The sequence below is a fragment of the Schistosoma haematobium genome, chromosome ZW, assembly GCF_000699445.3.
Source record: "Schistosoma haematobium chromosome ZW, whole genome shotgun sequence".
In the NCBI taxonomy this organism is placed as follows: Eukaryota; Metazoa; Platyhelminthes; class Trematoda; order Strigeidida; family Schistosomatidae; genus Schistosoma; species Schistosoma haematobium.
In genome coordinates this window covers 50,225,085-50,239,631 of record NC_067195.1, presented here as the reverse complement: position 1 = coordinate 50,239,631, position 14,547 = coordinate 50,225,085, and the positions used below count along the sequence as shown (strand labels likewise).

The window sequence follows — 14,547 nt, the reverse complement described above, 5'->3', positions numbered from 1 at the left end:
CAGTGACCCCACTGCCGAGTGACTTGATCTGGGCTCAGTAAAATTTCACCAGCCGTACACACAGGTAATTGAACCAAAATCATTCAAACGGTGTCTATCAATTTAAAACGTTCAAAATGAGGTATTTTTTCTAGCCAAACTATGGGAAAAGTCATATATAATGCTCAAGTCATATGCCTTCTGTACGAACTTTGAGGTCACTTTTTGGTGTAACAGGATAGTTCTGCGTCGTCAATATTGCTCGACCACTGAGCTACACTAGTCCATGTGGATTAAGTCAATGGCTAGGATTTAATATGCCATAGGTGTAAATGAATAGGTTTGTTCTAAGTCAGGGATGATGGAAAGAGCAGCTATAATATCAGTGGTCAGGTTTTTCAGTCGCATCACGGAAATTCTAAGATTAGAATATAGGGAAACAAAGCTAATGATTGGAACAACTACACAGACAAAATACGTAGAATAAGGAAAAAAATTGTGTGCAAGAAAGATAGAAAAATGGACATAACAAAGATTAACACAGGTAGAGTTGAAGCATTCATAATAAGGACAACTGTGGCAAAAACAACAGGGATTATAATGCTAGTAATGATAATTTTTGAAACACGCATCACACATGACTGTTTCAGAAGGAAGATGGTACATGGCTATCAATATTCCACTTGAAGTTGTCCTCTGAGAGAACTGTGGTCACATCTAACTGTATGGTTGAAACTCCTAATAAGAGGGCTATATATATTGTATAAGGTATATTTTCGTAATACAACACAGAAAAGCTAAACCGTTCCGTATTGTTTGAATCGTTCAGTTGTTAGCCTTCGGTAAAGAGAACGTTTATGAAAATGCTCTCATACTATCGAGAAGAAACATAATCATTGTGGAACGAAAGTAGTAGACGGATATAATTAAATTTCTAGACAGAAGTTCAATGTACGACTGTAAAATTTTCACGAATTTATCCTGTGAGGAACTGGAGAAAAGTGTTTCTGATCTAAATCACAAGTTATTATCTCCTGAGATTCCTGAAAACTTTCAACTCGTCAAAGATGATTTCGAGGAAATCGATGTAACCCATAACTTTTGATCTTTATTCTTACAGGTTGAGTATTTATTTGTCAGGGTGCAATATACTATGAGGAATCAAATAGGGAAATCCAGCAGCAAATTCTCATGTAGCGCTGAAGTCATTGACCAATATGTGAAAAACGTATTCGACTTACCTACAAAGATATACGACGATCTTCGTACGGAGGCTTGTCAGGCTGAGGTTAGTTTAAGAATATTAAAAAGTTTTGGAAGTTATACGTTCGTTCAATATTAGAAAGATGTTTTTATCTTTTGTTTGAAGTTTTATAATCTGAAAAACGAATGGTAATATTTTTATGGTATATAAGCACTTTTTCTGTCTGGTTTTATGACTTTGTTAGGCATTTTTGAGGTCGTTATCAAATTATTCTAATTTCTATCTCATAAAAACTATATTTTACGGGGCCAAATATATAACTGGATGCGTTAATCTATCAGCTACAGCTTTCTCTCATCTGACAGTAAAAATAATTTGATGTCAGACCAGCTTTGAGCAATTAAATGTTGCCATTTTGATTCGTTGCAGAAGATATGGGCAATAAAGAGCTCTGAGAGACTAAAACATACAGGCGTTTTTTGTTAACAGATTAATTAGGAGTTCTCGAAATAACACAATGCAGGCTACAAAGAATTAGGTGAGTACAGATGAACGTATTGTATCTGGAATTCAAAATCAGGCAGTCATCAGGTGCGAAAAATCCTTAGTTCATACAAACATCACACAACTCTTACTTTTGCCATAAAATCGAACCTATAGTCGGACATAGTTTCTTACACAGATATTTAGTGATTGTCTTTAATCCTCAATTTAGAATAAAGTAGTTCAGGTTGCCTGACCCAAGGAACGTTATTCAAAGCTAAATGCGTAAAATAGATATTTTCGACGTAAACGACTACTGATAAGTGGATAATTTTAAAATTGGGAAATTAACCATTCTGTGCATTCAATTTTCTTGCAAATTCTGTTCAAAACGTGTCAGATGAACAATAATTCATAGTTTTAATAATCAAACCACATTTAATTTAAATAAGTGATGTGATTATCAAACACTTTGTTGTGAGTTTTAAACCAGTTAAGTACCTAATTCGTACATCATTTAGACACAATAGGTTTGATTATTTATTTGGACACATTATTGTTTACTTGAGGCAAAATAAAAAAGAAGTCACGGTTTGACATAATAAGTCGACTATCAAGCTGTCAGTCTACCGAATATGTATGAACTTTATCTGTCACTTGCAAATAAATCGTTTCAGCATCCTATCATTTGCCATCGACACAGCTTAAAACATCAAAAGCGGTGTAAAACTGTTGTCGTTAGAATTTAAAAACTGTGGCACTTATTTCTTAAGACTTTAGACAACTTACCATATAATATGAAATATTAGTTTAAACAATAGCTAAAGTAGAGTTCCAAAAATCTCTTTCAAACGCGTTTCACGGTATTGCATGGGAATTTTTTAATTCACGTTTTACTCTAGTTGACTTGGTAGCTCTTTCAGTATTAATAAAATGTACTATATACAGATAGACTAATAGAATGAATAATCCTTAAGTCTACAGAATTTATCAGCTTATGCTTGTGGAGTTTTTTTTACATGTTAGGTAACCTTTCAGGAACATAATCGCGACATAGTTTGTAAGATTTAAAAAAGTAGTCTCGATTCAGCCGTTGTTCCTTTAAAGTGTAAATTTATCAGTTACATTTTTAATCCTATGATAAAGAGCTAATCCTACGGCAGTACTATGTACAGTTTGAAACTCACTCGTTAGTTTGTGTATTCATTTAATTCGACACAAGTATCATGCAAACTTTCTAGCTGAAGATAAAGATGGAGTAATGAATGGCAAACAATTATTCAGGTGACTAGTTAGCCTTTTGGGAAATAAGGCTATACTTATACATTTTAAATGCAAAAACTGTGGGTTTTAGCCGAAAGCTGGAGGACAGATGTTTTCTTTTTCTTCAGATTTTAGTCTATCGGCGCAGTATATCAACGATGACACATAAGATGTAGGTGGAAAGCTTGTAAAGCGAAGGGTGTGTAAAGATCACTCCAATTAACGCATCAGTTTTATAGAGCAATAGTCCATTCAGTAAATAATAACAAACGCTCAGTTTATATTATCTGTTCATGTATGTAACTTGAGGGAGAATAGAAGCGTTTCTCAAATTCTGCTTTTCCTCTTAGTTGGAGGATATTCCTGGTATCATAAGACGGGCAAACCAATATAGTTAGCCGAAATATTTCACAGCACAATACATACGCCAAACGTTGTGATTGAGTGGTGTAACATGATTGCATCGACAATTTTGTAACTGACATTATCATTTGATGTGAACCGTAAACGATCAGTGATGAAAATGGTATATAGAATACAAAACCTGCAAATGTATAAGCAATTTACCATCTTCTTTACATCCGTTATATGACTTAATAACTCGTGTCACATTTAAAATTGGGAGCTAGTCGGTTAGTCAGAGTCCATTGAAATTTTGTTCAGCTTAAGTGGTAAATATTTACTCCATTGAATAAATAAATTTTGGTATTCCACTTTTTAGTGGACTTATTTATGTTTACACTGAAAACAAATTAATATCTAGTAACGTTTGTGTTCGTTTAATTGAAGAAAGATATAATTCAAGGATTTATGGAATATAATGTTAGGTAACAAGCAAACGCTGTTTCAGGTTTCACAAAAGTTTTTTAACCAACCTTAATTTGTAATTAGTTGAAAGAATGTTTATTGATTTATGTTGAGATCATACTACTACTTCTACTACACTATTAGATTATTGAAATAAACTAAGGTTCTAACTTTGTGTTTCACAATTTTTATTATTTTTATCTAATCTATACAGGATTATATATATATATATATATATATATATATATATATATATTTGAGGTTGATAGGTTACAGAGTTCGACTGAAGTAAAGGAAATCTACTATGTGCTTTAATATTGTTAGTTGTAATTGATTTATTCGTCACTTATCCATTTGAAACTGTCTCATTTCGTATCTCATAATAATTTATTTTTCTTGAAACAATACGGAATGTAGGGAATACAAGTGTTCCCCTAAAATACCAAGAATAGATAGCCGAACTGATTTTTAGTGCTTATCATAAATTCCACTTATAGTATAACAAAAAAGTACAAGTGGTTTTCTTCACGAATAACACCAAACACTATCTCGCTGAGTTTATATAAATAGCCAGTAAACGTTTAGATATAAGCCGAATTGTGGAATGTAACTTTTGAACAGATAGACTATTTTAGAGTAGTTTGTTTTGTGAATGGTTTGCAATATAGTGATGAACGCAAAAGATGAGGAATAATTTCAGAAATTTTGCTTAGAATGTACAAAATTTTACTGAATAAAACAGACAAGTAGGATATATAAATTTTGAAAACTCTGACAATTCACACCAAGTGTCTGAATTAACAATGTTTGATTTCCTTAAGCTCTTAATCGTCACACTGCATTCATACTTTGTCAAACAATAAACAATCCTTATCTTATCATATTTGACCGACTGATATTGTCTATATGACTGTAAAAATATCCGCATCTCGGTAATTAATAAAAACATTTCTGAAAATTGAAAGGCTACTTTGTATATTGTTCAACTCTGGTATAAAAGTGTGTTCTGATAAACAAATCACAATAATGCATCAACCAAAAAGTCTGCTTTACTTGTCCCAACATGATTTCATTGCAGATAAAAAAAACAGTGAATCATTTACATAATACTTCATCATTCAGACAACAGATTGAAAACTACTCCTTTGACAACTCTCCCAATACATATCAGGTCATATAATGTCAAAGTGTAATTTCTAACAGTAAATCAACATGAAGTAAAATATAAACGTTTCATTTAGTGACTATAAAGTAAATAAATTTGGTTTTCTATAAAATCAGGACCTATCAGTCTTGAATTTGAGTCTCGAAAGATGGGATCTTGAATGCACACTGCTGACGAGTCCCACAATATAAAAAACCAGTCGTCCAGTGTTTTCAAGTTTTTCATGGTGATCTAGGTTCAATGGACTCATGAGTTCAACTATTGAAAACTTTCTTAGTTCTTATTTAAAAACATTTCACTATTCAATACCAAAAAATGTGACGAAACAAATCTGATTAAAAATGATTATTAAATGTATGTTTAAAACAGATAAACTATGATTATCATGAATAGTTGAAAAGAAATAGGGAACAACAACAACAAAAACAAATGAAAGAATTAACTGCTTATTCAAGTATAATCATAATTAAGTAAATGATATGGTAGGAAATAAAACAAAAATGAACCAAAACAAGAAAAGGAATCTAGCAAACAGAAAAATTTAAGTAATAATTAAATTTGTAAAACATGAGTACACCTTAACTAGGCATTATTCAATATTCAATATTTCAAGATGTATATATATATATATATATATATATATATATGAATTATTAAGACTGTAATTTAAACAAATAAATGAATAGTTGTAAAATACATAATTATGGGCATAGTTATTGTTAAATGATCCGAATACAAAATGGCCTATTATGGATTGAATTCAAAACTTAACCTAAATATTATTTTGAAAATAAAAGGAAATATTTATTTACTGGAAAAGACATTTAAAGGGATCCAAAATTAAATGTCATGAATTCATTGTTAGTTGATAAAATAGTTTTATTTTTATTTGGTATTTACTTGTATTAGTAACTCTTTGTCTATTTACTAGTGATATCTCTCAACAACTAAGGTTTGAACATGCGATATATAATTAGAAGTTTAATGAATTTAATACTAGTATGGTGTGTATTACTTATATTGATATGAGTAGTATATAACAGTAGTCAGGGCTGGAATATGTGGCATTAGAAAGTCAAGAAAGAAAGAACGGGAACAGTAAGTAATTGATATGAAAATGAAGGAACAATGGAGTTTGAGACGATTGATTAATATTTGCAAAAGGAACAGTCATTTTTGAAACAATTGTTAGATATTTTGTAAATCAAGTATTTACTCTATGGTTCTCAGATTTTACTAAAATGTTATTTAATTTTGTGTTGAAATACATTCGATTGTCTCCCACTTGTGTTCTCGTTCACTATACTAGGTCCTTGATTTATGAATAAAAGATTAGTAAAACATTATATCTTGTAAAGGAATTTGGAATAAGTTAATAATATAAATTGGATATAAACTAACCATTCAACGGTAATTTAGTAGTTGAAATCATAAGTCAACCATCATGGAAAACCTGGAAGCACTGGACTGCTGTTCCGTCCTAGTATGGGACTCCACGATCCCTTTCACCGGATTAAAACTCAGGATCTGTCGTTTTCGCACAAGAATGCTTGACCTGTAAACCACTGAGCCGGCATTCCACGTTTTTCATAGTGATCTGGCTTTAATTGACTTATGATTTTAACTATTAAATTACTAAAAAGTTTCGCAAAACCCCCTTCTCATAATATTCAATGGTGGCCCATATCTTGATTTTCTCCATGTTAATAAAATTCGATAGATAAGAAAAATAATCAAAAATGATTCAAATGATTCTTATAAGCTTTAATACCAAAATCCTAAAAAATACAATCAGTTTGTTCATAAAAGAGAAATACTTCTAATGTATATATTTCACTTTGTTGAACTAAGTAGTGTTATCAATATAGTTATGAACATACTTTAAGTTCGTGATACAGTATCTTTCAGAGTAAACTGGAGTATGGTAGTATTGTAGCGAACAAGAACAGAAGTAGGGGACAGCCGAATGTATTTGAACACAATTATAAAACATTTTAGTAAAATCTGAGAACCATACATTGAATACTTAACTTGTAAAATGTCAATCAGTCGTCTCAATCTTCACTATTTCTTCATTTCCACAACAATCATTCTCTGTTCTCATTCTCTCTTCTTTAATCTTCTGAATCTTCTACTACTAGGTATTTCACTTTCGATTAATAATACATATTACTTATATCTGTCGACATCAGTAGCACACACTACAGTATTTCAATTTGAAAATTCATACTTAAATTTATAACTGACTTTAATAATGTTTAGCGCTATGCAGGAGTCCCATACTAGGACGAAACGGCCGTCCAGTGCTTCCAGGTTTTCCATGGTGGTCTAGCTTCAATTGACTCATCATTTCAACCTGTGAAAAATTTAATAACTAATATGCATGGGTGAACAAATACTAAAATGGCTGCAGAAGCAAATGAATTCCAATTGTCAAGTAAAATCACAGGATAGACAGATATCATTCTCCATTGCGAAACATTTGATTGAAAATGGTCATAAGGTTGATATAAAATCAACATTTGTAGTGTTATACAAAAGCCTTCAAGGACGTATAGTAAGGTTTATTGAAGCCTTGGCTACGCAGAAACTGAAACCTCCTTTGTGGGTTCAAAAACAATTTGTCCCTACCCTTAACCTACCCTGGTAATACCGATTTATTCTCCAGAGTGGTAATCATATTGTTTTTGTGTACTTTATTATTATTATTATTTCTTTGTTACGGCTTAGCTTTAATTTGTCCAGTTGACCTTTTAATTTTCATATCAAAATGTCTTAACAAGTATATTACATGTGATTAGATTGTTCGAAATGTATTGTCCAAACGTATTACATGATTGTGATAAACTTCGTCTTCTCATAGGATTATCGAAAAATAATATGCAGAAAGATAATTACGTAGCATGGTAATTAGGAAAGAAACCTATATTTGCATTGCAAACTGTGATATAATGAAAATAATGAGTGGTTAAGGGGATAAATAATTTGGTTTTATATTTTATTATGCTAAAATTATATTGTCAAGTGTACTATAATGTATTTCTTACTTAAAAGCTACCTCAGTGCATATTTTCATACTATACATTGTTTTATTTGAATATTATTTGTAGCCACCTGTCGTAGTTTTAAATGTTTCAGTTATTGAAGCTAAAAACTTGGAAGCCAAAGATTTAAATGGTGAGTATTTTTCTTAAAGATTAAACAGATTTTTGTGTTTGATTTGTTTTTCAGTGCAAAATATGAATTTATTGACAAACTAATGCAAAATTAAGTTTTTATAATCAAGTTATTAGATTGTTATGACGGGGTAAGAAGTCAAAATTAGATTGATTTACTCATTATGTGTCGTGATTGCTTGTGTTTCTGGCCGCTTACGGAATATTTGCCATCGTTTCGAACTTCGACTTCTCTCTCTAGTTAGGGGGGCTGGGACGCATCAGAATAGCTGACTTATTAGTGCTTGGTCACAGAGTCTTTGTTCCGTTCGCAGACTAGGTGAACTCGTAATCGTTTCAAGCATAGCATAGATAGATAATGGACAAGGCAAAAATATAATGTATTCATTCCATTATCATATAAGCATTTAATTCAGTAGGACTACGTATCAAGTAGAATCAACCAGAGGCCAAACGATATACTGATATGTCTTATCGATTGAACGCTATTTGTTATATCTGGTCGTCACTGATTGTTATGTCAGAATCATTTATCACTGATACTGGAAACGAGGGACCTCTGAAAATTCCCACGACGCGAAAGTAAAAATACAAAGATGGGTATAAGTGAAGATTTATTAACCCCAAAACACGACGACGACAACTCTAATCAAAAATACACTCATTTATATATTGATTCGCACACCCATTTTGATTAATAGTTATGATAAAGTCACATATATTAAAAATACTTAGTTATAACAAATCGCATACTGAGCATAGTTCATGTCAATTGAATACAAGAATATCGCATATTATACAGAATAAAATATCATACGAGAAAACGAAACTGAATGTTACACTAGATAATCATCACATTGAATTGGAAAAAAATCATAATGAAGAAATCAATCTAATTTTAAGTTTTCTTCCCATCATATCATACATTAATCCACAATGTTTCATGAATATAGTGTCACGTCCATGTACTAAATAAAATGATGATTGAAAAAACCTTAATACTAATTAATTAGTATATTCTTTTTATCATAATGATTAAGATAACAAAACTCAAAGTAGATAATGAAGATCTACATTACTTTTAACTATGTTGTTTATCTTAGTTATACAACAATAAATTTACTAATTTAATGGTTTTAACTGATTGTAGTTATTTTCATTTGCATTATTCGTCCCATCAAATGTTAATCCACATTTTATTCATTAATTATATCAGTCCCACTTGTTATTTATGTAAGTTTGATATTTCAGCCTTCTTGATGATACATTCACCTGGCTTCGTGCTGGACTGCATGTACCCTGGCTTGGTGGTTATTACCCTGGGCTCCAGTGGTTATTATGTTAGCTTTCATCAAGCACAGAATTTGACTTCAGTGGTTTTTTTAATTACTAAAAGACTACGTTTTAGACACTCACTTGCTTGTTGTTATTATTAGCAATACAACCTATAGTTTACAACTGTTAGGAGCTTATAAAAAGATATTTGGGCAGATCAAATTGATATTCTTCATGTGCTTTGTAGATGACAAGTTTAGTGAACATTAAAGCAAACTGTATGATGAGACCGAAAACTGACTTACTAATCAGTTGACTGATCATATTCTTGCTATATATGTATTTAACTAGGACAAGTATCCAGTAGTATTGTACGGCAAAGAATAGTAAATGTTTTCATCTACTGTATTCAGTTTCATGTTTGATGAGGAAAACACCAAGACATTTTAATAATAATTATTGTGAATTAATTCATAGGAAAGTTCTTTTCACAGTTTTGGACCTAAAAATGACAACTGTACGTAGAAGCTTTAGCCAAAATACAGAAAACATCTTTATCGGATAAAAATTTCTTCTTTTCTGCATATACTTACTCAGTTCAGTAGAGACAATGTGATCAACCAGCCTCCAGTGATCGATAACCTTCTATCATGCATTTACATAAGTACATGTTGGCTATTGTTCAGAGTTCAAATTTTGGGCGTTTCCAACTATTTTCCTAGTTTTTCCTTTTAAAAAGTAATCTATACTCATTACGAAAACAAAACACTAAACGATTCGATGGGTTGAATGTTTTTAAGCTTGTCTGGTTGTAGTACATTTAATAATGGGAAAGATATCGAAAGAAAAGATGAAAAATCCCTGTGATCATATATGTATTTCACTTTCAATTATTCAAGTAGCTTTCAAGTATTTTTATGAATAGTTGTTTAATTTGTTGAAAATCCGAAAATAATTTGTTCAAAATTACACAGTCTGTTTTACAATGTTTAACATATGAACTAATAGTTTGGTGTGAGCTACTTATATTCACATAAGTAGTACATAACGGTAGTCAGGAATAGAGTGTATTTCAGTAGAACATCGAGAAGGAAAGAACAGAAACGGAAGGCGATTCGTATGAAAATGCAGGAACAATAAAACCTGTGACGACGGATTGATATTTGCAAAAGGAACAGTCAAGTTTGAAACAATGGATTGGTATTTTGCAAATGGAGTATTTAATGTATGGTTCTCAGATTTTAGTGAGATATTCTGTAATTTCGTTCTCAAATACATACGGTTGTCCTCACTCGTGTTCTTATACACTATAATAGTATCTACCTAAGTTGTATGTATGCATGGCACAGTGCAGAGTGTAGTATCTATTTGTTAGGAGGGATAACGTTTGAAGAAATAAACAAATAAGAATAGTGAATGATTCGATTATTATAGCCCATATTCCTTCCTATTTTTCATTCTATTTTCTTGCACTTGATCTTCTTAGCCATCTGCTGTCAGGTTTTTCCATTTCTGATTGGTGTTACATGCAACTTATACCTGTCGACCTAAATAGCATACACCACAGAACCAGTAACGGTAGAACATTAAAACACGATAAACAAGATTTACTTGACACTAAAAATACTGGTGTAGTATCCATAAACATTTTATGAAAAATTTGCGATTTTATCGTTTGATTGATAATAATAGTTGTAAAAAATGGAGACAAATTGAAGCATGTGAGATATATAGTTCAACTATCCTCAGCGTCAGTGAACAAGCGACTTAATGTCTTAACACGCAGATATGAGGTGGAAACTGAAAGGTAGATTAGTTTATACGCAAGAAACTTCCACAGTAGAAGTTGGAATTGTCAATATCGGATATAAAAATTACAAGATATAGAAATGATAGGAAATGTAACGCTAAAGAACGGACTTAAAATTTAGGATAAATCTCATTATGAAGTAATGTATTACATACATTGTAAACTACAAATGTAGGAGATATTCAGCTTTTTACGTATGTTTTGAAGAGTTATTTAACTTTGGACATCATAACTGATGCAGAAACCTAAGTAGAAATGATAATGAATAGTCTGAGCATAAATGGTAACATCAGAGTTGTATTCACCTAAGAAAGTACCAGCTAAAAATAAAAACAAAAATTTAGAATTCAGGTGTCTCAGTTTCGTATTTATTTTCTGTAGAGAATTTACACCATCAGGATTATTCATTTCTCTCTTAAAGAACCATTGGTCCATAATATGACGATTAAAATTCTGAACCTCTTGAAAGTAAATAAAGCCATTGACTATACATAGCTTGTTTAAATTTAAACTTATCGTCAATTATTTCATTGCATTAGTTTCTATTTGTTTCTTCAACAAACAACTTGTCATAATTCCAAACCTATTGAACTTATCAATTCCACGAAAACAAAATTGAAGGCAAGAAGCAGTCAAATTTAATTGGATTGACATTTGTAGCGGTCATATGATACAAACAAATAAAAATCACTTGTATAAATCAACATTAGTCATACATGTAGTCTTAATAAAAAAATTAACATATGATTATTTGGTGTTTAATACACATATAGACACCTGAGCTATGACAAAGTTTACCTTAGACCGAGATTTTCTTGGCTGAATAATTTCTATGAAATTAATTTTGCTAGTGAAGTTGTATTGAACAAGAATATCAGTGGGAACAACCAAATGTATTTCAATACGACATTACAGAATATCTTGGAAAAATCTATGGACCATACAGTGAATACTTCATTTGTAAAATATCCACCAATTGTCTCAGACTTCATTGTTGCCTCCTTTCTATGTAAATAACTCACTGTTTTCGTTCTCTTCTCTTCGGTTTTCTCAACCTTCTGCTTCCAGGCATTCCGTTTTCGACTGATGATACATACTACTTATATCTGTCGACGTCAATAGCACACACTACCGAGTAACTAATGAACAATGATGAAGGAATTCTGATGTGTAGGTCTTTTAAAATTGGGAGAGATTAATTGCCGTTTTTTTAAGACTTAGCTTAAATGAAGGCCTGCAAATATTTTTGAATAAATAGATTCGGAAATGTGAACTGAAATGATGAACTGACAATGTTTCTGTTTTTTAAACATTTCTGATTTAAAGTACTTTTAAATCATAATATAGAACGACTACATAACTAGAGTTGGTTAGGTATTTATAAACAGAATAATCAGTAGTTTTAGACTCGCTTATGGACAAACATGCATTGAACTTAAAAGGATAGAAATTTTTGAAAGCATCTATAGAGTTTTATCCAATTTGTCCTCGATAGTATCTTCAGGGTAAATTAGTCATATTGTCGGGGATAGAGAGTAAGCTAATTTTTCCACTTTGGTCAAAGGACTAAATCACAGAAATTTGTGTACTGTCCGTTTGACCTGGCTGTCAATATGATTAACCTTTGCTGAGAGCCGTCGCACTAAAGCACCAAAGAAATGAAATTCTGTTCATCTCCAAATTTATGTAGAAATACTTGAGTTTTGTAAATTATTGAATTCATGTAGAATATCATTCAATTCTTTGTTTTTATTGCAGATAGGTATTTTTCTCTTGTATAATTAAGATCTTTGGATCATTCGTTACACAACGGTGATTATAAAACAACCTTTTAATGTGTGCTTAATAATTACGACTAATTAATTTAAAATAATATAATTATTCTGCCATTGTGTTTTTGTAGGATTCAGTGATCCTTATTGTATTCTAGGAATAATATTTGGACGTTATGTGGGTCAGAATGAGAAATCTACAACTCCTGATTCATTTATAAAGACTACAACTACGACATCTAGTCAAAATGATTTAGAAACTGTGCAAACAATGCGAAACGCTTCAGGAAAAAAGGGTTTCGATAATAATCGTGTTACATTTACGCGTTCATCATTTCGACGTTTTAGTCAATCTCTTAATAAGCGAACAAACCAAAGTGATAAACTACAAACATCTCATAATGAATCATTTAAAATGGCTGGTGCTGCATCGTCTAAATCTGTAGTTAATAAAGAAGGACATATCCCAGTTGGAATAATGAAATCAACTCAGGTCAAAGAGCAAACATTAAATCCTGTTTGGAATGAAAGTTTTCGACTGTAAGTTACAGTATTTCTTCATTTTTTATTGTCATGGAAATTTCTTTCAAATTCATATAATTCTGGGTTTAGTAATTTCTAAGCTAACACACAACATAGAATACAGTCTGGGTTTGTATAGATCTTGAAGTTTGGAGCATGAATTAAAGCTGTTCTTTTATCTTATATTTACCATGAAATTTTACATAACTGTTGTCCTTCATCCCAATTACGTGATATTATTATTAGTGGCTTTATTCAATAATAAATTTTTGGTACAATATAGAATTCTCAGTACACATTGTTTCAACAGGTTTCTTTATCTCTTTTGTTGATCGAACCTTGCGATAAATATTGAGTGGTCGCTAGGCAGATTTTAGCAGTTCAGGACTCGACATCTGAATAATGTATATTTTTTTCGATGCATGTAGCCAGCAACCACGATGTCCCTGATTGGGCTGGTTTGTGAGGTGTACAGCGTAATGTTGTAAACTTTTCACAAATGCACCTGAATAGGTTATCAGACTAACAGGCATAATGATGTATTAAAACAGACAAGGAACAGATAACTTGTTGAAATATCCAGATGACAGGAACAGGTAGCCCAGATATTCAAGAACTCTTTCAATGATTATTTATAAGATGAAATCTGAAAATATTACATCAACAAATTCATTATTAGTTGAATAAAATATGTTTGACTCCACAATGTTTATTTATATAAATAAACATTTTAGTAGTTGAATTCATGAGTCCATTGAAGCCAGACCATTATGGAAAACCTGAAAGCACTAAACGAACGTTTCATCCAAGTATGGGACTCCTCAGCAGTGCGCCTTCACGATCCCGCCTTGCGAGATTCGAACCCAGGACCTATTGAACTCGCACGTGAACTCTCAAACTCTAGACCACTGAGCCGGCATTCGACGGTGTTAATATCTAACTTCGATCGATCCATGGAATTGCGCCACTCATGAATTCAACTATTAAATTACTATAATATCAACAAAAGCCCTCTCGGAAAATAAACAATTGTTTGCTTTATATTCAATAAATGACATTGACATTTTGAATAATTTCATTTCAAACAACGA

The 14,547-nt window shown here is 31.5% G+C and overlaps 1 protein-coding gene across 1 annotated transcript in view; it reads left to right on the top strand.

Annotated features, from left to right (window-relative positions):
* The first annotated feature begins 821 nt into the window (after nucleotides 1–821).
* The window catches only part of CTSL2_1 (Cathepsin L2), a 107,720-nt gene continuing 93,994 nt past the window's right edge, over nucleotides 822–14,547 (top strand). The window contains exons 1-4 of the mRNA XM_051211652.1: nucleotides 822–1,066; nucleotides 1,100–1,267; nucleotides 8,012–8,078; nucleotides 13,066–13,474. Coding sequence (XP_051071737.1) covers nucleotides 929–1,066; nucleotides 1,100–1,267; nucleotides 8,012–8,078; nucleotides 13,066–13,474 — 782 coding nt within the window. The 5' untranslated portion in view covers nucleotides 822–928. The remainder of the gene's footprint in view (nucleotides 1,067–1,099; nucleotides 1,268–8,011; nucleotides 8,079–13,065; nucleotides 13,475–14,547) is intronic.